We start from the raw sequence: 27,107 nt of genomic DNA on the forward strand, positions 1-27,107 counted from the left end.
GGCTTGGATTCTTCAAATGCTATAAACTTACTTATAAAAAAATATGAGACAGGGTTATGGCTGCACCAACACTAAGGCTATGTCTGCACCAGCTGCATGTATGAGTATTTTACAAGACACTTTCTGGAATTAATCTTGTTGAACATAACTGTAATGGTAATTCGTTACAATTATGCAAATAAGATACCAAGAACAAACAATCTTCACCACATAAGAAAGTAAACGCCGTAACTCAAAAGCCAGCAGTGTAAAATAAATTGTTCCAGCTAGGCTTTTACCAATTGTAAGGAGGAGATACTAGGTAACTACTGCAAAGAAATAAGACAAAAAAATAAGGAAAGTAGCAATTACATGAGAATGAGTCGTCCATCACAATTCCTTTCAGCAAAAATATTCCATTGCATGGCCAGTTATTCAATTTCATTTGAATTAGCCAGGGTGAATAGGAATGACTCTGAAGAATAAGTATTTTATTCAAGAGAATTCCACCTCACCCCACCCTCCAAAGCTTCAAGAATATTCAGAACAGCTTGCTATCCTCAATCTCAATAAGTGATGCCTACCCAACAGTTGAACGTGTGATGTATTGTATTATGGTCTGTGTAGCAATATAGGCCCAAAGCAGCTCTAAACATCCTGCTCTTCAAATTATGGCCCAGATCTAAAGAACTATACTGCTACTTGTGTGTTCAATGAAGATTTGAATTTCTGTTTATTACGCCAAATCAAACCAATGACCTATCTAGCTCAGAACTGTCTACACATGGATTGGCAGTGCCTTTTCAGAATTTCCTGTAGGAGACATTCTCAGTCCTACCTTGAGACACCATAGCTGGGAGAAGAAAATGAGAAGAAGAAAAACAATAAGCCTATGGAAGAACATTTTTTTGTTGGGGAGATGAGCAGCAACAAGAGGCACACGGATCAAATATTGATGAGTTCATACCAGCTTTAAGCTGTGTTATCTCCATCTATTCCTTGGTCACCGGCATTTATGATAGCTGGACCACAGGAATTAAAGTGATGTCAAGGAACTACACTGGTAAGTAGATGGCAACTCCTGCTCTGTGAATAAATAAAGAAACCTAGTTAGTCAGGCATCCTGGTCTGGGAATATTTGCACTACAGCAATATTCAGAAGCATTTTTGGCAGCTTCTCCCAAACCACAGGAATTTGCCAGCACTGATTAAAAAAATAAAGATATTGAAACAATCAGATATCCTTATCCCCTAGGAGTCATAACGGCCAGGCATTCTCACATGGGATAGGTCCAATGAGAAATTCTCTAAAGATTAACAGAAGCAGAAACATCCTCATCACAATCCCAGCTAGCCAGTGTAACCACAGCTTACTCAAAGTCCAGTTGGCATCTACAGGAAATAAACTGGGCATCAATTCATACAAAACACCTGGTACAAGGTGAGACAAAGCAATTTCTATGTTTCTAGGTCTATAATCTGTGTACTTAGTGGTGGGGCCAGAATAATTGTTGAGTCAACTCAGAGGTTTGAAATATACAAATGAGAGAAATAATTGGCATGAACACTCAATTTCAATATATATGATGATGAATTCAGACAGTGGGAAGAGCTTCTTGTTCTACCCCAGAAGCCAGAACAGCTAGAGGGAGCGCTGCGCAGTGCTCCCTCTAGCTGTTCTAGCTTCTGCCTTAGTGGCGCGAAGCCTCCGCAGGGCAGCGGGGAGCCTTCCTCCCACTGCCCTGCAGAGGCTTCGCACAGCTATCCCTGGCTTTTGCGGGAGGTGCGTCCTATGGTCCGGTGCGTCTAATAGAGCAAAAAATATGGTACTAATAGTCATTCAGTGCAAAATAACCCCAATCCCAGTCTCATGTTTTTCTTCTCTTATGATCAAGTGCCTGAGAAGTAATGAAGTTGTTCAAGAGGACTTTGTAAGACTCTCAATTTATACAAATGGAAAACTTTCACATACTTCCAATGGTTCTGAATCAACACTGCTGGAATATAAATGAATACAGACCAATAGCAAAATACACACACTGAATGCCTATGCAGACGCACTTCCAAAGTTACCACATCATATACAAGGCACCATTTCATTCTAAATCTACACAAAGCAGCCATGCTGCGTTATGCAAAATTCGCCTGTATAAACATATTACAAAGGGCAACAAATAGCAAAGAAATGACCACAATAGTTTTGATGCAAGGGCTAATGAAGGTGACATATAGTTAGCCACATCAATGGGCTATTTGACTCTCTTATCTCTCTTGAGTCTCAATTCACAATTCCATCAAAGTTTCAGTGGCAAAATACATATGAATAAAAGCTCTTTAGGAGCTATGGGATCTGGGAATACCAGATGATGACATGTTCAGGGTTGAGAAATGCCTTCCTCTGTGTGCACATGGCAATCAGGGTCTATTTTGCTATTTTGAATAAAGAGCAGGATGTATGAAAGGAATGCCTGCAGGTTAGGGCCAGCTTTACCAACATTATTATTTGCTCTTTTATCTAAGGCTACATGCTCCTATGTCTATCATGTAGCCTCTGGGCACTCTACACGATCACCCCATGGCCACAGGCAACGAGAACGACATCATGGAAAGCTCTGTCATCACAAACTTTGTGTCTGGCCCATGTTGGACAGAGCTCAAGGACTCTTTCTGGAAGTTGTCACAAGGGAAATGGTCTTCCACTATACAGTGGTACCTTGGGTTACATACGCTTCAGGTTACATACGCTTCAGGTTAAGAACAGACCTCCGGAACGAATTAAGTACATAATCCGAGGTATCAAGGTACCACTGTACTGGATGGATCCTGTCCCTGTTGCTGTGGCACAAACCCATCAATAGAATTGAAGGAATTCAGCATTTGAAAGTGTATAAAAATACAATGTACAAAAGAGCAGGAGATGAAGAAACCTAGCTAAGGCTGTGTCCACATCAGACATTTTACTCGAGATAATGGGCTGACAACCAGCATCCTTGTCCTAGATGCTTATCAGACAGACGGCCAAACCAGATGCAGTGTTAAATCAGAGAGTGCCTGGGAAGGAAGTTTCCATTGCCAGCATTGGAAACTTGCTCCCTGCCTCTAGCAGCAACTTTGGGACTGTAGGGAGGGTAAATGGTAAAAACTTTGATATTGCATGCTGTAAGCTGGGAATTCTTGTTGTGGGAAGTGATTCAGAAATTCAACAAAATTAAACCTATAAACCTAATATTGATTTATCTTCATTGGTGGTGATGGAGAATGTGAAATAGGCACATATATATTTAACATCAAGCCTAGCTAGGCTCTGGGCTACTGGAAATTGTTTGACTCACTAAAATGGGCATCCGTGATCCTCCTGAAGATAAAAGATCCCAGATCTTATTTAGCCATTGATGTGAGCAAAGATTAATCCAGCAAAGATTTATCCCTTACTACTAAAGACCCTCTTTCCGTTTAAATATATATTTTAATTATTAAAAAGTGAAATTATATTTTGCAGATCCCAGGGAACATGCAAAAATGCACATACTCAAACCCACCCCCTGGAACTGCCAAACTTACTATCTGAAGTCAGCGCACCAAATGGGTCTTATCCCTACCCCCCCAAAAAAGCAAGACAGGAGAGCTTTAAAGCTCCCCGACTTGCTTTCAGGGCTCTTATGAGATCTTGAGGTCTCATGAGAGCCTACAGAGTCCCATAAGCAAGTCTGAGAGCTTAAAAGCTCTTTCTGCACCGGGAAAACCCCGAGCAAAAAGAGCTTTTACGCTATCTGCCTTCCATTTTGCTAGGTTTTACTACTTATTGTTTTAAAAATTGTTTTTAACAATTGCCTTAACCACCATGAGGACCACGGTCGAAAGGCAGGGTTAAATAAATTTATGTAGACACACACATTTTTACGGTGTCAAGAAGCAATACCAATGTACTTCAATTCCCAAATAGCTAAGCAACAAATCAATTCCTGGTAAATTCTGTTGGCTTTTTGCAGTATAGTAACGCTACAGAGAGCTTGCTGGGGAGATCATGCATTAAAAAGAAAGGACTCAAAAATAACTTAAAGAAGGTTTTAATAGGAAAAACAAAAACTCCATTAACACTAAATATATTAACAAACAAACATGACCCAACCACCAACCCATCCCCCAGGGTAATGGGAGAGCTAGGTGCTGCTCCTTATATACTCTACCCAAATGCTGACACGCCTTAATCAAATACAACTCAGCAGCACCTGCTATGTTTCACAGCTGTAAAGCTGGGTCTCGTTATCTTGCTCTGGCCCTTGCTCCGGCCCCTTAAAGACATACACATGGAGTGGAACAATGATGAACCTTTACATTTAAAGAAACCATTCAACATTTCCCCTGCGGTTCATCATTGTGGAACAAAAACATAAAGTATACATTGTACATGTTTTTCATGTGTAACCTTTGGAAGTGCTTTAGTAAAAATGTCTGCAATTTGACTATCACCTGGAACATATTTAAATACAACCATTTCATCAGCAATTAGTCTCTTTACAAATTCTAAACGTAATCTTAAGACTCTGGTGCGCTGCGTATTGGTTTCTGAACACAGAATAGCAAGTCCGCTCTGGGAATCAAGGTAAACTTTTACTGGTAGTGTTACTTGCATCTGTAGGTCTGCAAATACTTGCAGATACCATTCTACATCACGAGTGGCCTGAACGCATGCACATAATTCACTCTCTGTTGTGGAGAGACAAATAATGGTTTGTGTCTGGGACTTCCATTCAAATGGACAACCGTTATAACAAAACACCATACCAGACACACCCCTGCAATTATTTTGTTCCACTGCATGAGATGCATCGCAGAAAATTTCAAAACCTTTGTCAATACTTTTTGTAAACTGCAACCTATAATGTTTGGTATGTTTAAGGTACATTACCACTCTCTTAAGAGCAGAGAAACATTGCATAGTGGGCTTTTCCACATTGTGATGCATCTTTTAACAAAAGCTTAACTGTTTCATATTTTACACTTAGTGAATAACACAAAACATAATCTTCACCTGGAATTTGTTGAAAACCCCTAGCAACTAATCTCGCCTTGTACCTTGCAACTTCATTTTTGTCATTCATTTTAACTCTATAAACCCATTTTGAATCAATGAGTCTCATATCTGGGGTTTGTGGTACAAGACACCAAGTGTTATACTCTTTTAAAGAAGCTATCTCAGAGTTCATAGCTTTATACCAATTTACAGCTTGGTGCATAGGTAAATTCTGAACATCACTGTAGCTTTTTGGCTCAAAAACCACCTTATTGGCATACACAGTATTAAAATGTTCATCTGCAAAACGCTGTGGCTTCTGCCTCTTTCTATCTGAACGTCTCAGTCCGGAAGGAGAGTCAGACTCCTCAGACTTAATGGGACTAAGTGAACTACTAGTTTCAGGTTGTAAATCATCATTGTCAGACTGAAGAGGTGCCTGTAGGCTAAGCTCACGGTCAGAAAACTCAAGAGAATCTAACCTCCCCTCAGGTGCCTGTGACTTTAAATCAAACAAATTATCCAATTCAACAGGCTTTTTGTCTTTCCCCATTAATTCAGAAGCACCATTTTCTCCTGCTGCTGCTGCTGCTTCTTCCTCTTCTTCCTCAGTATCATTTATACCATCAGTATCTTTGAAAACAGCAACCCCATTCCAATTTACAGTTTGTATCATGCTTCTGGTAATATGAAATTTGCCAGTTGCTGGTATGTAAATTCTGTACGCCCCCTGCTGGTAGCCCATTAATTTTCCCTGAACACTACGTTCACCCAATTTCTGCTTAGCAGGATAATGCATAATTACATCTGAACCCCAAATACGTAGGTATTTCAGATTAGGGCGTTTTTTAAACAGCTTCTCATAGGGGGTGACATCTAAACCAGAATGATAACTGCGATTTCTAACATAACAAAAAGCATGGAGTGCTTCAGCCCAAAAGTCTTTGGGCAGATTAGCATCGTGCAGATAAGTTTTAACCCCTGCCTGCAGGTCACGCTGCACAACTTCAACAAGCCCATTTTGCCAGGGACTTCGGGGGCAAGATAACTCATGAGTAGTCCCCTGCGCTTCCAGGAATCTCTCAAAATCCTCAGAAACAAATTCCCCGCCCCGGTCAGTAAACAGGTTCTTAATAGGTTTGTTAAAGTGCGTTTTTACCCAGTTGAAAAAAACCTTGTACTTCTCAAATGCTTGAGACTTCTCAGCTATTGCATAAGTCCAACAATATCTACTATACTGGTCTATCAGGGTAAGCCAGTACTTAGAACCTCCTAATGATGGTGGGAGTGGCCCGACTAAATCACAATGTACACGCTCAAATGGCTCAGTTACTTTCCTATCTGAGCACCTACCCTTGCGTGCAACCTTAATCTTATTCTTGCAACAGGATAGACATTGCATAAAGAATTTGCATGGTTTTAAGTTGAGGCCATTAACAATCTTCTTTGTCTTAATTACATCAGCAAAATTCAGGTGTCCCAGAATTCTGTGCGCCACGTGGATACACCCGGAATGTGGTCTTACATTCCTCAACCCCTGGCTTGACTGCGCTGCTCTGCAATTTATAGGCGATTGGGAGTAGGTGCGAAAATACAGTCTATATAAACCATCAGATTCCCGGGCATACAATAGACGTTTGTTCCCCTCGAAAAACTCACACATAGACTTTAAGAAACGCACAGTTATGCCTTGACGGGCAAAGCACCTTACTGACAATAAATTGTCCATTGACGGGCAGTAAATGCAGTTCGCTATTGTAATGTTTAAAGAGTCAAGTTTAACGGTACCCCTGCCAAGCGTCTGCAAAACTTGTGAATTGGCTAAATGTACATTACCAATTTCCTCTTCGAAAGAAATAAACAAGCTTCGATCGTTGCAAACGTGCTGAGATGTTCCTGAGTCGATAACAAAAGACTTCCACTTGGCATTTTTAATTCTTTTACGATCTTTAGTCCGAGCGTGAAAAGCTCGCGGCTCGTTTCTGTCTCTACTATACGATGCCGGCTGCTGGGCTGACGACCGTGATTGACGAACAGAAACAGGCTTGGGAGTACTTTGCTTTCTTTTGGATCTGCAGTCCCTTGCAAAATGTCCTTGCTTATTGCAGAACCAACAACGCTTTGCAGCTTTAAATGCAGTTGTATCACCACAGGTTTGCATATGGCGTTCCTCATTCTTTCTGGAAACAGGAGTGCTTATGGCACAAGCCTCCCTTCTATCCAACTCGCCCATTAATCTTGCCGTTACCCCTTCCACAGTTAATTGTGCTGGTGGAACGGCAGATATCTGGCTAGCTATACCATCAAAGTCCTCATTAAGGGAACAAAGGATGATAAAAACATACTGAATATCAGGTATCTCCATGTCCCTTCGAATTAATTCGCAGCGTATTGCCTCCAGACGTCTCAAGTGTGCTGCCAAATCACCACCAGGCTGCAACTTCGTCTGGTACAACTGCTTGAAAAATGTCAATGCAAACACTGACTCTTTTCTAACATGCACTGCTGCAAGACTGTCCCACATTTCTTTGGCAGTTTTCTTATTTCTTATATAGACTACTTGCTGGTCGCTGACTGCCAAATTAATTATCGCCCTGGCTTTCGCATCTCCTTTCGACCAAGCATTAGTTACAGGGTCAGGAGGGTCATCAGTTACATAGGTCCATACTTCTCTAGAGGTCAAAAGCGCCTCCACCCGAAAAGACCATAAACTATAGTTCTCATCTGTTAGCTGTGGGAAGACCAGAGCCTTCTCAGCTTCAGGAACCCGGTCAACCATTCTGGAACTCTTCCAGACCCACAAAAACTACGCTAACAGGAGAAGGAGTTTTCAAACCTTTCTCAGAGTCCAAAAATATGCAGTCATCCACTCAGCAGCTGGGCCCATAACCAAAGATGTTGGCTTTTTGCAGTATAGTAACGCTACAGAGAGCTTGCTGGGGAGATCATGCATTAAAAAGAAAGGACTCAAAAATAACTTAAAGAAGGTTTTAATAGGAAAAACAAAAACTCCATTAACACTAAATATATTAACAAACAAACATGACCCAACCACCAACCCATCCCCCAGGGTAATGGGAGAGCTAGGTGCTGCTCCTTATATACTCTACCCAAATGCTGACACGCCTTAATCAAATACAACTCAGCAGCACCTGCTATGTTTCACAGCTGTAAAGCTGGGTCTCGTTATCTTGCTCTGGCCCTTGCTCCGGCCCCTTAAAGACATACACATGGAGTGGAACAATGATGAACCTTTACATTTAAAGAAACCATTCAACAAATTCAGCTTGACTCATTGTAAATAATTAAACACAGAGCCAATAAGCTCTTAATAAGCAACATAGACAGACAAATATATTAGATTTATATTCTGCCTGTCTTTTGCAGACCTCAAGGCAACACATGCAAGTTTCTGATGCAGCTCCTTATCTAGATAGTGACTGGATCCTGCTAAACTCCAGCAAGACAACTGCATCACATGCCTCCAGACCATAACCTGGATCACACTGTTTCAGTATGATAAGATGACACTATTCTCTTGGGTCAAGTGAAATAAAACCTGCAAAAACATTATAAAGCAATTGCACTAGCACAGGCAGAAGTGTTCAGCTAATTTCTCCTTGACTCACCAGGGGCTCTGCCATGATGATGCGGATCTTGCGCTCAGCCTGGGTGGTAAAGTTAACAAATAAGCTTTTCAGGACATATTCCCCAGGTTTACTGTCTGGATCGACATTGATAGGAAGCATGGTTGGAGGTCCCTTTTCCCTTTGTGTGCCAGAAACAGATGGGACGGGTGGCTTGATGTATCCGTTACCCACCGGAGAAGCTGAAAAGTAAAGAAATATATCTTTAATAAGACTTAATTATAAAATGTTGTCCCTTCCCTCCCCAATAATAATAATAATAATAATAATAATAATAATAATAATAATTTTATACCCCGCCCTCCCCGGGCTCAGGGCGGCTAACACCAATAAAATCACAGTAAAAACATAATAGGGAGAAAAGAGAAAAGGGAAAAAAACCCCAATTTAAAATACAATTTAAAATGCAGCCTCATTTTAAAATAGCTGATAAATCAAGACCATAAGGGGAGGGAAACACAAGGGTCAGACTGAGTCCAAACCAAAGGCCAGACAGAACACCCAAGGAGCCTGGGCTATTTAGTGTTGAACCTTTTGGAAAAACACCAGCGCTGTTTATGGGAAACTTCACTAGTGAACAGGGAAACAACATCAGACATACCGACCTGGGCGTAAGCCCCACAGAACTCAGTAGGGCTTACCAAGCGTAAATGTGCACACCATTGGGGTGGAAATACGTAACTAGAGTTGACATAACGAGTTGTTCAGCTGTACTGGAAGGACAGTATAAGAACCTTTTAAAGAAGTGACTTCCTTGTCAAGCGGGCTTACATAATGCTTTTTTTATTTGCAGCGATCTATTGCGCTGCACTAGCAAGGCTTCCCATCAGAAGATGATGTGCCTGATATACATAGAAGGGATACTTCCATAGATAATACCAGGAAGCACAGAGAAGCAAACCAGGGGGATTTGCATTGTTAGAACACACACACACAAGCCCTAAAAAGAGGGTACAGATACTGCTGCAGAAGTCCAGAAAACCTTGCACAGGGCCTAGATACACCCTTGCATTTGTGGGTAGGGTGATTCTCTTCCTCTCTCTGATTCCTCAGTATGCAATCTAAGCAGAAAATACATTGGTACATTGGACGCAGAAGTCTCATAACAGTGCCCCTGTTTTCTCTTTCACAGGGCTGATACTGAAATATGTTTACTGGATTTTGAAAGCAGCTGACGTTAATCAGGAGTTGATTGGGTTAGGTTCCTAAATTCTTTCCCTGAACCAAATGCAGGAGAATTTTTTTCTCTTGCTCTCATACGTTAGTTCTTCAGAAATCGTTCCTATTGTTTACGTAGTAGACAAAAGGTAATTTAATCTATCATGCCAGACAGAAAGCCCATGTCCCTTTATCAGATGTTATATTTAATTCCCTAATATCAAGCAAGGTTCTGATTTACTTTTTTTAATTTTCATATTCCTAAACCAGCTGATATAATTTGACCTACTTTTTTCCTCTTGCCATTTGAGACCGGTGCAATATCTTACATCAATCAAAGATGGAACATTTATGGCTGATACTTCTCCAAATATAGTTGGAAGGGGGAACACAAGCTATCTCACACTAGTGGAAAAAATAATTGCTATTCAAAACTGAAAGGCAAAGCATGACATGCACACACCCTGCAAATGTGAGAATGGGTAGGTGTCTCAAAAATACCAAGTCTGTGTTAAGGGTTGCCTATACTAAGAGAGTATCCCATATGTTTTTCAACATCAAACAGGACATTAGTTCTCTTACAGAAAGAAAGAAAGAAAGAAAGAAAGAAAGAAAGAAAGAAAGAAAGAAAGAAAGAAAGAAAGAAAGCTCTGTATTGGGTCTATGCACCAGTGACTTAAAGGATGTACATCAATATTAAATGTTCACATCTGGAAAAAAAGATTGCACAGAGTTTTTATTTATATGGATGAGTATAGCAGAAGGATAAACAGGCCAGTTGGAACTCAATGACCCTAGAATCGAACCCTGTCTCCAGGAAATATTTGCACATACAGAGAGCACCTCAGACTACGCAAGCTGAGGAAACTATTGAAACATAAAGCCAACATGTCCGCCTATCTCAAAAAGTTAAAGACAAATCAATCAGATCTCTCTCATATAGACATATTCCTATGCTTCCAACACTATATGAGCAACCTACGATATCACGTGGATGTGACAGGTGTGACAGAACTGCTATATTATCAACAACCACAACTGCTGGAGGTGGCAAAGCTATGAAATGGCAGAAAGACTGCGACAGGGCAAGGTGGAGATGAGATATAATTAGCAAGAAGAAAAATCTGAAAATTTAATAATTACTTCTAAGAAATTATTCAATCTCTTGAATTCACATGCTTGAATCTTACAGATTTTTTTTTAAGCCTATATATACACAATAAAGTTATGGAAACTTGTTGAAAATTCCACTGGTGTGCCACAAAAAAGCATTTTGTTCTCCTACAATTTCATTCCAAAAGGGTAGACTAAAAAAATACAAGATTTCTAGCATTACTAAATTGCAGAATATTCTCACCATTTAAATTTATTTATATCCTAGACACACATTCCTCGAATACGTTGTTTTCTATATTAATTTCTTCACCCAAACACTTGACTTAAACTATGTCACAGTGTTGTAATCTAAAAATGTTAAAAGGAGCATAAATGCCCTATTCATGGACATTACTATTACTGGGGGGAGAAACAAACAACTATAGATTTCATTAAACTCTATGTCATTTAATGAAACCATTCTAATTTAATATACTCTTGAGCCAGTGCTGCGTTGTCTAGGATAATGTAAAAAAGTACAGTTGTTTATGTGCCACACATACATTACAAAGAGAGAAAGTAGAAATTATGTCACTTCCGCAGTATTCCAGATATGTAGTAAACTAAAACTGAAGCCAAAAACCAAACCAACAAAAAGGAAAAAACCACACACACCAAACCCTTGCACCCAGTTAGTAAAGCTTTGTAAAAATACGACTAGTATTTGATATATTTATATGTGGCTCGTAAAAGTTTTGAAATGCATTCAACACCAATACGACAATTCGGAATGTTGACTCATGGTGAATCTTCTTTTTACCTACCAAGTCCTTTTATTAAGCTGATCACACTGGATCTTCTCCAGCAGGCTAGTGAAATCTCCATGAGACTGGAAATACCTGAAAAGTCCCAATCCTTAGAATTCTTTTGTTTCTAAAACTGAGGGGGAAATGGCTTGCTTCATGATCCCAGTTTGGTCCTTTCACTATAAGCATGTAGGTCTTCCCTCACCCCCCAAATTCAAGGGAGGGCGAGTGTTGACTTTTAAGTGCTGAAGATCTGCAGCAATCGAACTGGAGGAGGTTTCCTGATCAGAACACGCTTTCCATAACCAAAGGGACAATTTTTAGCTTCAGCGTACGATGATGACCTACAAGTTGCAGAGTGTAGGCTGCCAGTCTATATTTATCCGCAAGCACATAGTATACCGACAGATTAGCAAAATACTTCAAGCACTCCAAGAACATGAGACTTGCTTGTATAGTTCAGCATAAACAACCCTTCCATACCGGCAACATGCGTTATCACACAGGCTGAGCTGAAGGCAGAGTTTCTCTCCTGAATTCTAAGTCAGAGATAACACAGGGGCAAGCGATAAAGCCTTTGTTTTGTAACTACGGACTCTTGGCCGCAAGTAGAAAACAGTGCGAATTCCTGAGGACAAGAACTGAGACGGTGTCCTTTTCCCATGTCAAGAGAAGTGTAAACCACTCATCCTCAAGGCAAATGACACAGGGTACATTTACATGGTGTACAGCCAGGGTGGTGCAGTGGTTAGCGCTGAGTCTGGGAACTGGGTTCAAATCCTTGCTCAGCCGTGAAGCTTATTAGGGTGACCTTGGGTCAGCCACTGTGTCTCAACCTAGCACAGGGTTGTTGTGATGAAAAAAAATGTACGGTGTCTTTAGTTCCTTGGAGAAAAAGCTGGGATGCGAATCAAATAATTTAATAAATAATAAATAAATTAACCCCAAAGATGCCAGCTTGCTGGAGAGTAAGCATCACTGAACTCTGTTGAACTTCTGTGTAAGCATGTGTGCAATCGGACTGCCCAAACATATTTAACATTAAAATCATCAATATTTCAAAAAGCATGATGATGTTATGCCACCTTCATCGAAAATTTTAAAAACTCCTGTCAGTGGAATTTTCAGTATACAGTGGTACCTCAGGTTACATACGCTTCAGGTTACAGACTCCGCTAACCCAGAAATAGTGCTTCAGGTTAAGAACTTTGCTTCAGGATAAGAACAGAAATCATGCTCCGGCGGCACGGCAGAAGTGGGAGGCCCCATTAGCTAAAGTGGTGCTTCAGGTTAAGAACGAACCTCCGGAACGAATTAAGTACTTAACCCGAGGTACCACTGTACAAACCAATCTAAGCCTGAATGATCAAGCTGCTATAAAAAAACAAAAGCAGGGAAGGGAAAGTGGGCAGGGAATCTTCAAAATGGTTCTCTTGGTCACATTGATTTTGCAAATGAAAAAATGAAGAATTGGCTTACACTGACAAACCCAATGCTTTCAGTGAATGGGCAAAATGTTAAAGCAGATGCAAAGGAATGAGCAAGCCTCTCTGTGGAGTTTATAGTGTAGCCATACTTCTTCCACTGGGCTGATGGGAGTTGCATTCCAAAACACCCAGAGGGCACCAGATTGGCAAAGACTGGTCCTGATTGATGTCCTACGGAGCATTTCCCCAAAACCAGTCTCCTGCTTGAACTAGCAGGCTCAAACGTTCTTGTTTTTTTGCTGTCTTTATGGTACACCATATTGAAATGACTGTGTGGAAGGTGATTAATAAGATGATGATGATGATAAATGAGAGACCACCACTCGTCATTGACAGGTTCCCATTAAAACTGCTCACACATATCAATGATCTACAGCAAACAATGACACAGTCCTCTGACAGGCTTTGGGTGGCAGGCCTGCATTTGCTCACAAACTGAAACAGCCAGGAACCAGCAAAAAGAGGCCACATAAGAGAGATACAGGCCAGACTCTGCTGCAGATACAGATCTGTCCCCATTTCTAATCTGGCAACACTATCACAAGACCTAATAATCTCACCCACACCAGGGGGTTCATTCACCTGCTCATCTTTCAGCGTGACACTTGACAGCATTTGCTGACACATAGGACAAACAGGTCAGTCTCAATTAAAAAAGGAATATAAACCTGACATCGGAAATCGCAATAAAAAAACAACAGGGTGACATTTCAACCTCCCAATGTTGTTTTGTGTGCATTTATGGTGACATAAGGATCACTGTCTTCTGCATTTTATTTCCTTCTGTAGTCACTGTTTACAATTCTACTCCCCCCCCCAACCATTAACTCAAAATAGCACGTCACATTAAGTGGACTACAGTCCATGCAAGCTTATTCCTTAATAAATTTCTCAAGTCTTTCTTAGATTCTGTTGTTTTTGCTGCAACAGACTAACACAGCTATTCCTCTGGATATTACGATTAAATGCCTGACTGGAGAATATAGAAATTGACTACAGTGGTACCTCGGGTTACAGACGCTTCAGGTTACAGATGCTTCAGGTTACAGACTCCGCTAACCTGGAAGTAGTACCTCGGGTTAAGAACTTTGCTTCAGGATGAGAACAGAAATCATGTTCCAGCGGTGTGGCGGCAGCGGGAGGCCCCATTAGCTAAAGTGGTACCTCAGGTTAAGAGCAGTTTCAGGTTAAGAACGGACCTCTGGAACGAATTAAGTTCTTAACCAGAGGTACCACTGTACTGAAAACACATGCCAGTCATCATAGTACAGTATACTCTAGGTTCTCCAACATAGTGCCTTCTGGGTGTTTTGGTCTACAACTCCTGCCAGGCAGCAAGGCCAATGGTGACAAGATGATGGGAGTTGTAGTCCAACTGCATATGGAGGGCATGATGTTAGGTAAGGATGCCTAGTGCATATGCATACAGGATATGCAAGTGTTGGTTTTTTTTTAAATGGCCAGGTACAGGATTGTTTTAGCTCTTGTGCTAGATCGTTAACTAAATCCAGAGATATTCTTGCACTAGCGTAAAAGGCTGTGCAAGAGGCTGAAAAGAACAAGAACCTACCTATGACAGGAGAGTGAAATCTTGTGCAATTCTTGTGCAAGCATTTGCAGAACTGCATTTGCTACTGTTTTCCTTCCACTCATGGTCCAAACCACATCAGCTATGCAGAGCAGCACTTTTTCCTGGCTTTCTTCCTCCTGGTATTCTTTATAGATGTATAACTTTGAGAAGCATATTTATCTACTTAGATATTTGTAGACCACTAGCTACCATCCTGGAACAACTAGCACAAAAGCTTAATAACCCAAACCAGAAAAGATTTTGGCAACAATCCAGTGCATAGTTGAATGCACCGAACTCCCAAATCAATGAAATTTAAGCATGCCCAGCTCTCCACCTAAAGGAGTGAAATCCTGTAATCAGCTGTGACATTCTCTATAAACAAGTACCATCAGTGTATAAACATGTAGAATTCCTGACATTGCAATATAAACACTCGATATACCTTGCATAAGACCTGATCAACAGGGAATTCTGAACAAAGTTTGGAAGACAATTCAAAAACTCCCTCTAGCATGCAGTATCCCAAAGACCACCAACAGATAATTCACCTATCTGGGAAGGCACTTCAGGAATTGTTACGGAATTTTTTAGGTTTATTCAATAATAATTTAATATACCTAAAAAATAACACAATAAGCTCCAAACAGAAGCTTATGAGACATCTGAAGTCCATGGAATATTGTCAACAATATTTAAGAACCTGGTTCTATTTTCAGTGGCAGATGATGCAACCATATATGAAGAATGCTTAAATTGATAATGCAAATGTGCTTCATATCCCAGAAAGAAAGTAGTAGTCTTCTCAGTAATAAGATACATGTAAAGTCAATCTCTATAGCTGTATTCTGACAGTTTAATTTAGAGGAATATTAACTTTTCGGTAACTACATTGCTTTTGTTCTGCGGAGTGGCAATGTTGTATTCTTGTTATAGCAAACAGTGTTGATAATTCCATACACAACATGATGAAACAAAGGGATAGGAAGGGTACACCAGGGCAGGTTAACGACCAATAGATACAACTGCCTAGGGCATCACCCAGACACTGGCCAGATCCTGACCAGCTTAGCACCAGCAAAGGTTGCTGCATTATGTACATGGGAAAGGCAATGTCTGATAGTACATAGCTGTTTATTTAGCATAAAGTAAGATTACATATAATTTGATTGATGTCTAAAAATATGTCAGGTTCAAAAATGGTGTACTGCTTCACTCATATGATTGATTTACTTGCAGAGCTGGCATCAGTGCTAAGCATCCCACCTTTTCCCCAGTCTGGGCAAGGAAGACACATGTTGCATAACGCTCAACAATCCCAATTTAAGTGGGACAGACCAGAATTACAGAAACCAATCCCAGTTTCTGATTGGATCCTGAAATGTCCCAGTTTTTGGATCTTACATTCTTGCTAGCGTGCACTTAAGTTTTTAAGGTTTAGAAAGTTTAGAATTTGGCAGAAGCTTTAGTATTTTTATTCTGAGAGGCTGAGTGCCGCTAAAAATGTGTAAATAACATCTAACACACAAAATGGGATTTGTATACAGTGGTACCTTGGGTTAAGAACTTAATTCATTCTGGAGGTCCGTTCTTAACCTGAAACTGTTCTTAACCTGAGGTACCACTTCAGCTAATGGGACCTCCTACTGCCGCTGCGCCGCAGCTGTGCGATTTCTGTTCTCATCCTGAAGCAAAGTTCTTAACCTGAGGTACTATTTCTGGGTTAGCGGAGTCTGTAACCTGAAGCGTCTGTAACCCAAGGTACCACTGTAATTTGATTTCCAAAAGTTATCTTGGCCGTAAGTCCCAAAAACCGCTCATAAGTGGATGACCTTTACAGCTCTACTGTACTGTGCCCACATTCAGAAAAAGTACCCCTTGTTTCCCCTTCATCAAATTTTGGAAGCTATGCAAGTATGAAAACACTTCACCATCTAATTGCAATCACACAAAGATTGCCACAGTTCTCCTGTTTTCCTAATCCTATACCTCAAAATCCATCACAGCTACCAACATTTAAAAATTCAACAGAATTTTACCACTGCTTTTCTTTCATGTGGAAAGAGAAACATGCAGGGATTTTAAAGGACTCTACAGTTGTATGAGGCCATTCTTCACGCAGAGACACTTTCAGAGAACTACACTAAAGCAGAGGTCTTAAGCTAGCTAGAAGGAGGACCCACTCTTTAGTCAGCAATTTATTCAGCCCTGTTGAGGTGGGATTATAGAATACAAGCCTGTTTCACAGATTCATTGCTCTACTGGTGTTAACTAGCAAACCAAGTCTCATCTGCTATTTGTAAAAACATGCTATTTTTAACACTTAAGAGATTATTGGAAAACCTTTTATGAAATAGTAGGTTTATTTTTGCTGTAAAGTTTACATGCTAAATTCTCACACAAGTACTGCTTTAAGACAGCAGATCCGTCTGCTATTTATAGCTGATTGTAGGAGCTCGTCACATTTAGAGTATGACATCACTATGGGAATATTTCCTTTCACTTATGGAAACGCCCTTATGACGGGAACTAAACATAGGCATTTTCCACTTCTGGTTTTTAAAATAATAAAGTCATGTTTTCGCTTTCAATACTGACTGTTAGTAATGCAATTATTTCTAGCAAATTCTCTCTACATAGCCAACAACTCCTGAAATGTCTCAAACCCCAAACAAAACGCATCTTATAAAACGCATTAAGATCATATGTAAAAAAAATTAACATTTCGTATCAAGAGATGGTAAAATGCCCACTTTTTCTAATTTGAGAAAATCACAACAACATCTTGTACCTGAATAAAGGGTTTTTTTATCCCATGTTATACTTAACGTAAGAACTGTCTCACAAGACCTAGTCCATTTTTTTGTTTCCAACTGCTGCCATCCCTGATGGCTCTGAGACATTCACAAGAAGACAAAGACAACGTGCCTCCATGCCAGAACAAGAAGTCCTTATAGCTCAGTGGGACTTTTACGCCTTTCCTCCCCAAAGCTGTTCAGGAGGGTCAGGAGATGAAAGAAAAGATCATTCTGCCTGGCACTGATGAAACCATCTTCTTAGCATGACATTGTATTCCACCCTATATAACTGACCATGTTAATACCTCCCTCCAAAAAGATCCGTGAGAATCTCATGGATGCCTGTCCCCCTCCATTTACAATGAATACTGTGGATTTGGGGCTAACATTTGCTGAACAATAGCACATCTAATTCTGAACATCTTCAATTTTGAGTTCTGGTATACTGAGAGAGTAGAGAAAATTTATCTCCCTGCACCATTTCTAATGTTGTAAATCCATTTTATGTCCCCCTTTACCTTTCCCCAAACAAATCTAAAAATCCCCATTGCTTTATCCTTTTCACATATGAAAAATACACCAACCCCTTGACCATTCTAGTTGCTTTTCTCTGGATGTTAGTCTGTTCTAAAACCAGGAAATCCCAAGACACAAGGAGATAATATTTCTAGTTTCCTGGTGATTCAGGGCACTGTTTAAATACTTTTTAAACAGAATACCCAAAACCTCTGACCAAAGCTACCAGAATTATTTATTTATTGAGCAACTGTACTTTTCATAACTTGTACCCATTTGTTCTTGCCTCACTCACCTCTGCCTTTCCATGCTGTTGTTGTTTATTTCATTTCTAGACCACCCATTGGCCAAGGTCTTCTGGGTGGTTTACAAAACATAACAAATGCAATGCAGTATTAACTTCATTCCAGCAGCAGGAAGGCGTTCGAAGGCGTGTCACTCAACAATCAGTAATATTACTAAAGAGCCATATATTTTAAATAATGTGTAGCCAAACACGCACATGAAAATAAAATGGGAGAAAACAATGCTAAGCACTGTGTGGGTAAAACAACAAACTGATATAATTCATTAGCAATAAACATCACGTGTCACTTGAGAACACTTGTAGTGGGACAACACTTTCCAGCAGGCACAATGACAAGCTATATTGGCATAATGGATTATTATGCCTGGTGTCATGAGATCAGCTCTATGGCACATCCAAAACATAATAATCAATTCTGCAGATACTTCAGAGTGGGGGAAACCCAAAGAAACAAAACTATGTGAGGCAGGAATGTGAAGTAACTGAATGCTTATTTTTATGTCAAGCATATACTGGCTTTGTATCCCACCCTTCAAGCGGCTCAAATCAACATACATTGTGCTTTTGGGCGGCTGGTGCAATTTTTGGTCTCTCTCAACCACAGTACTGTAGCTCTTCAAAAATATATTCCAACCCTGTAACCTAACCTAATGGAGGTTGGATCCACGTAATTCATTTAAAGCACATTTTACGCACATTTAAGGCTTCTACCAAAGAATCCTCGGAATGGTAGCTAAGGGTGCTGGGAATTTTAACTCTGTGAGGGATAAACTACAGTTCCCATAATTCTTTCTTGGAAGTCAAGTGCTTTAAATGCCTGCCAAACCTGCTTTAAATGTGGTATGGATGCAACAGGAGTCAGTTTGTAAGTCTAGTAGATACATGGCTTTGAAACACCCAACCCTATATTTGGCTTTAGTTCTCTAGCACTAACAGAATGTCCTGTCCATGGGTACACAAATTAAGGCCCAGGGGCCCGTTCCGGCTCAGTCGCCTTCTCAATCAGCGTGTTTTTACATGAGTAGAATGTGTGCTTTTATTTAAAATGCATCTCTGGGTTATTTGTGGGGCATAGGAATTCATCCTCCCCCCCCCAAAAAAAAATATAGTCCGCCCCCCCACAAGGTCTGAGGGACAGTGGAGCGGCCCCCTGCTGAAAAGGTTTGCTGACCCCTGTGGCCTGTCCTTCGAAAACTTGCTTTCAACCAATCATTTACCTAAGTACTGAAATCCTACACACAATTTCCTTCTGGTAATGATAAATTAAGCAAAAAGTAAATCACCGTTGTTTCCAGGGCCTTCTGAATGACAGGTAGCAAAAGGGTGTCGTGGGATTATTTGTTCTAACTATATTGTTCAAAGATCATGCGTTACAGTTAAGTAATTTTCTCATCTTCAAAAGGTATTAGTTACAACAGGATTCCTACTTTGTGGAAATTATGATGCTCCGGGGTTCTCGGGGGCGGGGTATGTTATCTGATGCCAGTTAAAAATCTCATTACAAATAATAGCCAGTTGAAGAAAGATTAACCAAGTGTTGGATGGTGACAGTGGGAAAAATAAGTTATTTCTTGAAAGCTGTTTCCTGTGGATGTTCTCTTAAAGAAAGAAAAAAGGCAGAAGAACTGTTATAAGATGGAATTCTACCCAGCAGAAACACTTTTCGCATTGACTCTCGACTTTATTTATTTATCTAATAGAATGCATATACCATTTGATTGTAAAAACAGACAAAACCCTCCCAGTGGTTTCCCAAAATATAAAAATTATCAATAGAAATGTCTAAACGTTTGAATATTCAAAAGTATTGAATATTCAAAAATATTCAAAAGGTGATTAAAATCAAGAATTGAATTAATGAATCAGCACAAAAATGTTATATGTGTTAATGATGGTCACTGAACCATATAATTAAGAGTAACTTACAACTACTGATTCAATTGGCCCTAAGTCAGGCTTCCTCAACCTCGGCCCTCCAAATGTTTTGAGACTACAGTTCCCACCATCCCTGACCACTGGTCCTGCTAGCTAGGGATCATGGGAGTTGTAGGCCAAAAACATCTGGAGGGCTGAGGTTGAGGAAGCCTGCCCTAAATGGAATGCCTTGATTGGAAACCACTCAGTGCTACAGACCATGTGTAAATCCAGCAGTGCCAATTGTGATGCAGCAATGCCCTACATAACAACACATACTATCTGTGGGCCATGGATAGCTCAGTCAGTAGAGCAGGAGACTCCTGATCTCAGGGTTGTGAGTTCAAGGCCCACGGTGGGCAAAAGATTCCTCATTGCAGGGGGTTGGACTAGATGACCCTCATGGTCCCTTCCAACTCTACAATTCTAAAGCAAGTGATGAATCTAAAACATACTGCCTGGAAACAGAGAGTTGCAAAGTGTAGGTGCTGCCACACTAAAAGTATTTTCTCACAAGGATGGAACTAGTATTAAGTGGCACTTGTGACAGTGACAGTTCCGCAGATTGAAGTGGTCAGATGGGCATATATGGGGTAAAAAAGGAAACCAGTCCCAAAATTTTAAGGGCTTTATATACTAGTAGTAACACCTTGAACTTGCCCTGGTAGCAAATGGGCAACCAGTTCAGATCTTTAAGTGGAGGTGTTATATGCTGACAGGGAGAGGAGGAAAACAGAGACAATGATAAACAAAGATTTTTATTATTATTACAGTGGTGCCTCGCAAGACAAAATTAATTCGTTCCGCAAGTCTCTTCGTCTTGCGGTTTTTTCGTCTTGCGATGCACGGTTTCCCATAGGAATGCATTGAAAATCAATTAATGCGTTCCTAGGGAAACCGCCTTCAGACCAGGCTGAAGGCTGGGGGGGGGGGGACAAGGGCTTTTCTTCCCACCCACAGCATTTTAAAAAACCCCGGGACAGCGGAGGACTTTTCCGCTGTCCGGGCGATCTTAAAATGCTGGCGGGCGGCATTTTAAAATCACCCCGGACAGCGGAGGACTTCTCCGCTGTCCGGGGCGATTTAAAAGCCCCTGGGAAGGCAGGCAGGGGGGACAAAGACTTTTGCCCCCCGCCAGCCTTCAGAAGAGGTCCTGGACCTCTTCTGAAGGCGGGCGGGGGGCGAAAGTCTTTGCTCCCCCCCGCCTGCCTTCAAAAGGTGTCCCCGCGGCGGCGGGAGGTGTCCCCTGCCCCCCGCCCGGCTTCGGAGCACCGGGAGAAGCGATCTCCCTGCAGCCCCTTGCTGCAAAAGACGTCCGGGGGAAGCGGGGAAGAAGCGCTTCTTCCCCGCTTCCCCCGGACGTCTTTTGCAGCAAGGGGATGCAGGGAGATCGCTATCTCCCTGCAGCCCCTTGCTTCAAAACAGGTCCGGGGGAAGCGGGAAGCGAAGCGCTTCTTCCCCGCTTCCCCCGGACGTCTTTTGCAGCAAGGGGATGCAGGGAGATCGCTATCTCCCCACAGCCCCTTGCTTCAAAAGAGAAGACCCGCTGTCCCCGGGGCAAGCTTCGTTTTGCGAAGCAAGCCCATAGGGAAATTCGTCTTGCGAGGCAACTCGAAAACGAAAAAACCTTTCGTTTTGCGAGTTTTTCGTCTCGCGAGGCGTTCGTCTTGCGGGGTACCACTGTACAGGTGCTTAGACTTAGTTTCAACAGAGGAGGGCTTTGTTGACTGTGGCAAAAGTTTCACAGAAAAGGTAGGCATTGAGGCTGGCCTTGGAGGAAAGGAGAGAGCTAGGTTCACATAGGGATTCTGCAAGGGTAATAGACAGCAAGAAAGCAAAAGTAGAATCACTTAAGGGGAAAAACCTTCAAAGAGTTGAGGGTGGCAGCCTGGTTTTTAAAATTTATTTTATTCCTACAATTTAATAGGAAGTGTACGAAGAAAGAAACTACCCATCTTTTAAGAAAGGCACTATTACATCAAATTCTAAGTCAGGATCTGTAGTCAACTGATCCAGAGAAATCAGTTTTTTTTCCACTCAAAGGAGGGGATACTGCTGCATCAGTCCTGCAACATCAGGTTAGGTATCCCCTAGTCATTGCACGAGAGAGTAAACAAGGAAGTAAAGCAGCTGTGGTTCAGTCCTACTCAATGTTTATATATCACTCAACTGTAAAAAAAAGAAGCAAGCAAGCAAGCCTTGAAGCAGTTTTATGCAGGTCTAATAATGTTCATGAATAATGTTCATAATAATGTTTTTGAAGCTACCAGCATGAGTTTGACCAAACTGCGGGAGGCAGTGGAAGACAGGAGTGCCTGGTGTGCTCTGATCCACGGGGTCACGAAGAATCGGACACGACTAAACAACAACACAACTAAACGATTAAACAACAACAATAATGTTCAATGGAACTTAGTCCATTTCAGGTTATGAGTCCATAGAATTGCAGCCCCAGATGTTAATTTTTCAAAGAAAAAACAGGAAACTTCAGACCAAACCAGTATGTAGGGAAGCTACCCACAAAACTATGAGCTCCAATGAGAAACTTTCAAACATGGTGTTCGAAGAAAGAGATTTTGTTAAGAAATGTGTTATATCTATCGAGAAGATTTCACAGCTGAAAACGTGTCCAAATACCAACCTGATTCACATTACAGAACAGCAGAGGTAACTTGCATTATCAGCAAACTAGATAAATATACCTTTTTTTAAAGGCACAGAGGTCTATTTAGAATCATGCAACAGTACTGCCACTTCAGTGAAAGAATTTCTAAACAATCCATTAAAATTATAAACGTAAATCAAGAGCACTTCATTTCATAAAATACACACACCATGAATAAGCTGCATTTGAAGTAGGTTTTTAAAAATAAAAATAATAATAACAATTATAACTGACACAGATCACTCATCTATGAGCAAGTTAACATAAAAAAGTCCTACTCTCTCAGACCACAGGTTCATCTGGTCCAGCGTCTTGTAAGCAGCCCAGAGGCTTCCAGGAAACCCACAAGCAAGGCAAGGAGGCAGCAAATCTCTGTGATATTCAGAGGCATAATGTGACCTCTGAACCTGGTGGTCCCATTTTGCCACCATGGGATAGTCAAGATAGGTTCTCCTGTGCAAGTTCCACCGGGATGACTGGGAGGTGCACAACACCACTTCCCTATAAACTGTGGCCACATCAGCATACATTTAAATTACCTTTAAACTAAGCATACAACTTCCACCTCAAAGAATCCTGAAAATGGTTGTTTACCCCTCACAGAGCTACAATTCCTAGCACCCTTAGCAAACTGCAGCTCCCCAAAACCTTTTGGGAAAGCCCACATCCTTTAAATGTGCTTTAAGTATACGTGACCTGTGACCCTGTGTTTAAAGAGCAGCACTTACAATCCATTCAAATCCATCAAGGCTTTCAAAGTATTTATAGCCTTGTATCATCTTTGGGAATATTTTTACTCTAGCACCAGCACCAGCACAACTTCTTAACATCCCCCCTCCCCCTCTTTCACCTTGTGATATGCTTTGCTGGACTGAAATCCAACAGCGCAGCCCTTAGCAAGTTGAATCTGAAATAATCCCAAGGTGTCCCAATGGAGCCTGCTCACAAGGAAGTGTGCCTCGCTAGGATTGTAGCCTGTATAAAAACACACTTCTGCTAGCATCTGTTGAACAGTCTTGCATTGAGTCTGAGTATGTTTGAAAGTTCCAAATGGGCACACAAAATGCTATGCACTCATATGCACTTCAATAATTTTGAGGAACTATCGTAAAAAAAAAAAAAAAAGAGAGGAGGATATTCCTGTGGCGTTGCAAAATAGATAGGGAAAAGTTCTGCTTAAGTGTTGTGCGCGGTTGGTTAAAAAAGCAGCACAAACCAGTGGGTGTGAGAATGTGGGCATCCACTTAATCTGTGTTTATAAACATGAAGGGGGAAACACACAGAAGTAGAGGAGCAGAGGGAAAATGATGGACCGGTACCTGTGAGGGAAGCATTGGTCCACATGATCGTTCATAGGGATATGGAACATAATGGGAAAGCCAACATCTGCTTCACAAGGTCCTATTTACAGAGTGAAATATACTGGAAATATTACACTAAACATATAGAGGGTATAGTCACATAGGGGTTTAGGATTTAATGCAGACTTGTGGCGTTTACAGATCATCATCATCAACAACAACAACAAAAAGTTAGTGAGAACTTGATACAGTGGTACCTCGGGTTAAGTACTTAATTTGTTCCGGAGGTCCGTTCTTAACCTGAAACTGTTCTTAACCTGAGGTACCACTTTAGCTTATGGTCCTCCCGCTGCCGCCGTGCCGCTGGAGCACGATTTCTGTTCTCATCCTGAAGCAAAGTTCTTAACCCGAGGTACTATTTCTGGGTTAGCAGAGTCTGTAACCTGAAGTGTATGTAACCTGAAGTGTAGGTAACCCGAGGTACCACAGTATAAGCACTTAAAATGCTGAGTGAAGTTTAAAGGCAATACCACTTGTCTTTCCTCAAAATAACTCTAACAAGTTCTCCTCAGTCCACGTTGTACTTTGCATCCTGCCTATCATAAACTCTTATGTTCAACAAGCATATTGCCTCATGAAGGTGAAATGTCAAAAGAAAGGAAGAATCGGCATTACCCAGCAGGACCAATGGCTGCGACTCTGTATAAGGCAGCTTCTCATGTTCCTATTAGCCCCTTGGGGGCTAATGCAAATAACAAGTCTGCTGTGAAAGGACTCTCTTCACAGACACCTAGAAAAGCCAGGTCCCTGGGACCAGCATTCCCATCCCAGTATGGCAGCATTGCACTGCTTCCAGTAGCTAAGTTAGTGACAAGAGGATCTGGATAGCCATTTTGTTATATGAAACGTTAATAAGGCGTGCCTGTGATTTTCAATGCCATTATTCATTTACAGGGCTGAGAGCAGCAACTGTGAAAGGCATCAGGGAAGTCAGGGAGGTGCCGCCAAAATTACCCACCTGGCTCTTATGCCAACCAATGAACAGTCGTTGTGCAATGTTTACTTCAGAACTGATGAGTAAGATATATGCAGATGTAGAAAAGGTGTGGCAGTAAGAGCTGTAGAGAAACATGAATTGCCACTTGCATATGCTGCAGTTTTTGAATTCTGGAAATGTTTGGAGCAAAAGGCTTTTGGGGGAACAACCAGTCTTAAAGCAGGGTGGGCCCAAAGCTCTTTCTTCATTGGTGCCAAGATGGTGGAAGAACACCCTGCCCATTCCTGTTGGTCTTCTGAAAGACAGCCAAGGCCTACTTTTTTCCCCAGCAAGCAATTTTTTGGCACTGCTATTAAAAATGGCCAGAGCCTGATGCTTTTATACTAAATCTGTTTTTTTAAAAAACAAACCTGAAATGTTAGTTTACTTTTTCGAATCAATACATTTTATGTATTTTAATATATGCACTTGTTTGCAGCCTTAAAAATTCATTTAAAAAGATGGGATAGAACTCCCAAGATGAAAGAAATTAAAGTCACCATGGGTCTTTTGTACACATGTAAAATTTGTTTGATTTGCTGCTTCCAAACCATGTTCTGGATTCTAATATGGAATGGCTGCCCCCCTCCCCCCACTCACCCAATATGGTCCTCTGTTTGGGTCCATGATGCTATTATGAGAATGTTTCTCATTTCTAATGATTAATGTGCCAACAATCACTTATCAGTGAATCCTGCAAGCTCTGTGCCTTCCTCAATGTCCCTCAGATCTCATATAAATATATGTATATAAGAATACTTACGTTCATTGATTTCAGTAGTCTACTCTGAGTATGACTAATGCCTGAAATTGCCCCATAGTAATAAAAGTATAATTTAAAATCAGAGCACTCAATGCACCCAGCAAGGTGGTCTTGGGCAGTATCCAATGAACACATTCTATTAGCACAACAATTTCCATCTGTGCACCCCCCCACCCAAATAACAGATTTTGGGGGCTGCAGTGGAACCTTGCACTGACAGGAGGCTTATTTACTACATTAGATGCTCCCAGGTAAATGCATATGACTCAAGACTCAGATTGCAATCCTAAACAAATTCATTACTGAGTAAGCCCCACTGAATTCATTGAGGACAACTTCTGAGTAAACCTGCACAGGTGTGTGCTCTTACATCATTTTAAAAAGTCGCCATGTTGTCTTTGTCTACATTTTTAAGTAGTGAATTGAATTTTTATGGATGGATGTATTTATATTTTTCTTTTCAAGGCCCACATCTTCACTTGAGGACTCACATGACAAAACAAACAAATTCAAATACTAAACAAGCACACACAGTATGAATGGATGCCGTTGTGACTGAACAGATGGGGGATTGGCGCATGAAGATTTCCTTTGGGTTCAAGGCTTCAGGTATGCATGAGTAGGTTAAGTGAAGAGAAGGCTGATATCCTGGTAAAGTATTGATATAAATTAAATAGAAATTGTAATGTTTATATTAAGCATGGATTTATCGGATTCTTTTTGAATTACTGCGTTGGTATTGACCCGTATTTATTGCTTACTAATTTATTATTACTAATTTGGAAAAGGTTCACCCACCTTTCCTCCAAAGACCTCAGGGCAGGTTACAACAATAAAATGTACACAAAAGCAAGTTACAGTATTGTTTTTACTTTCATTTAACTGATGAGTTATTGTGTTTTATTATTATGCTGACGTAGATATAGCAAATTGACTGAAATGTTATGGATATGTTTTGGTTCTTTTTGAAGGTTTGTTATTCTCATGACTCACTTTGAGCTAAATTTTGTTCCCTTTAAAACAAGGCAGTGGTTCTAAAACATGTGGCTGC

General features: G+C 40.9%; 1 protein-coding gene and 1 long non-coding RNA gene across 10 annotated transcripts in view; one reads left to right on the forward strand and one right to left on the reverse strand.

Annotated features, from left to right (window-relative positions):
* FRY (FRY microtubule binding protein) overlaps positions 1-27,107 on the reverse strand; it is a 192,624-nt gene that overhangs the window by 110,059 nt on the left and 55,458 nt on the right. For 6 of the 9 annotated variants that reach the window (XM_083498834.1, XM_083498827.1, XM_083498826.1 and 3 more), the window contains one exon: positions 8,623-8,822. In XM_083498834.1, coding sequence (XP_083354960.1) covers positions 8,623-8,742 — 120 coding nt within the window. In that variant the 5' untranslated portion in view covers positions 8,743-8,822. Of the gene's footprint in view, positions 1-8,622; positions 8,823-11,717; positions 12,286-27,107 lie in introns of those variants that run through there. The other 3 variants (XM_083498833.1, XM_083498830.1, XM_083498831.1) reach the window with 2 other exon arrangements.
* LOC310704962 lies at positions 18,896-27,026 on the forward strand. The gene is made up of 3 exons (XR_014525124.1): positions 18,896-19,242; positions 21,980-22,043; positions 26,522-27,026. It is a non-coding gene; the product is annotated as an uncharacterized lncRNA (long non-coding RNA).

This window comes from Podarcis liolepis (assembly GCF_965112155.1).
Source record: "Podarcis liolepis genome assembly, chromosome: 4".
NCBI lineage: Eukaryota > Metazoa > Chordata > Lepidosauria > Squamata > Lacertidae > Podarcis > Podarcis liolepis.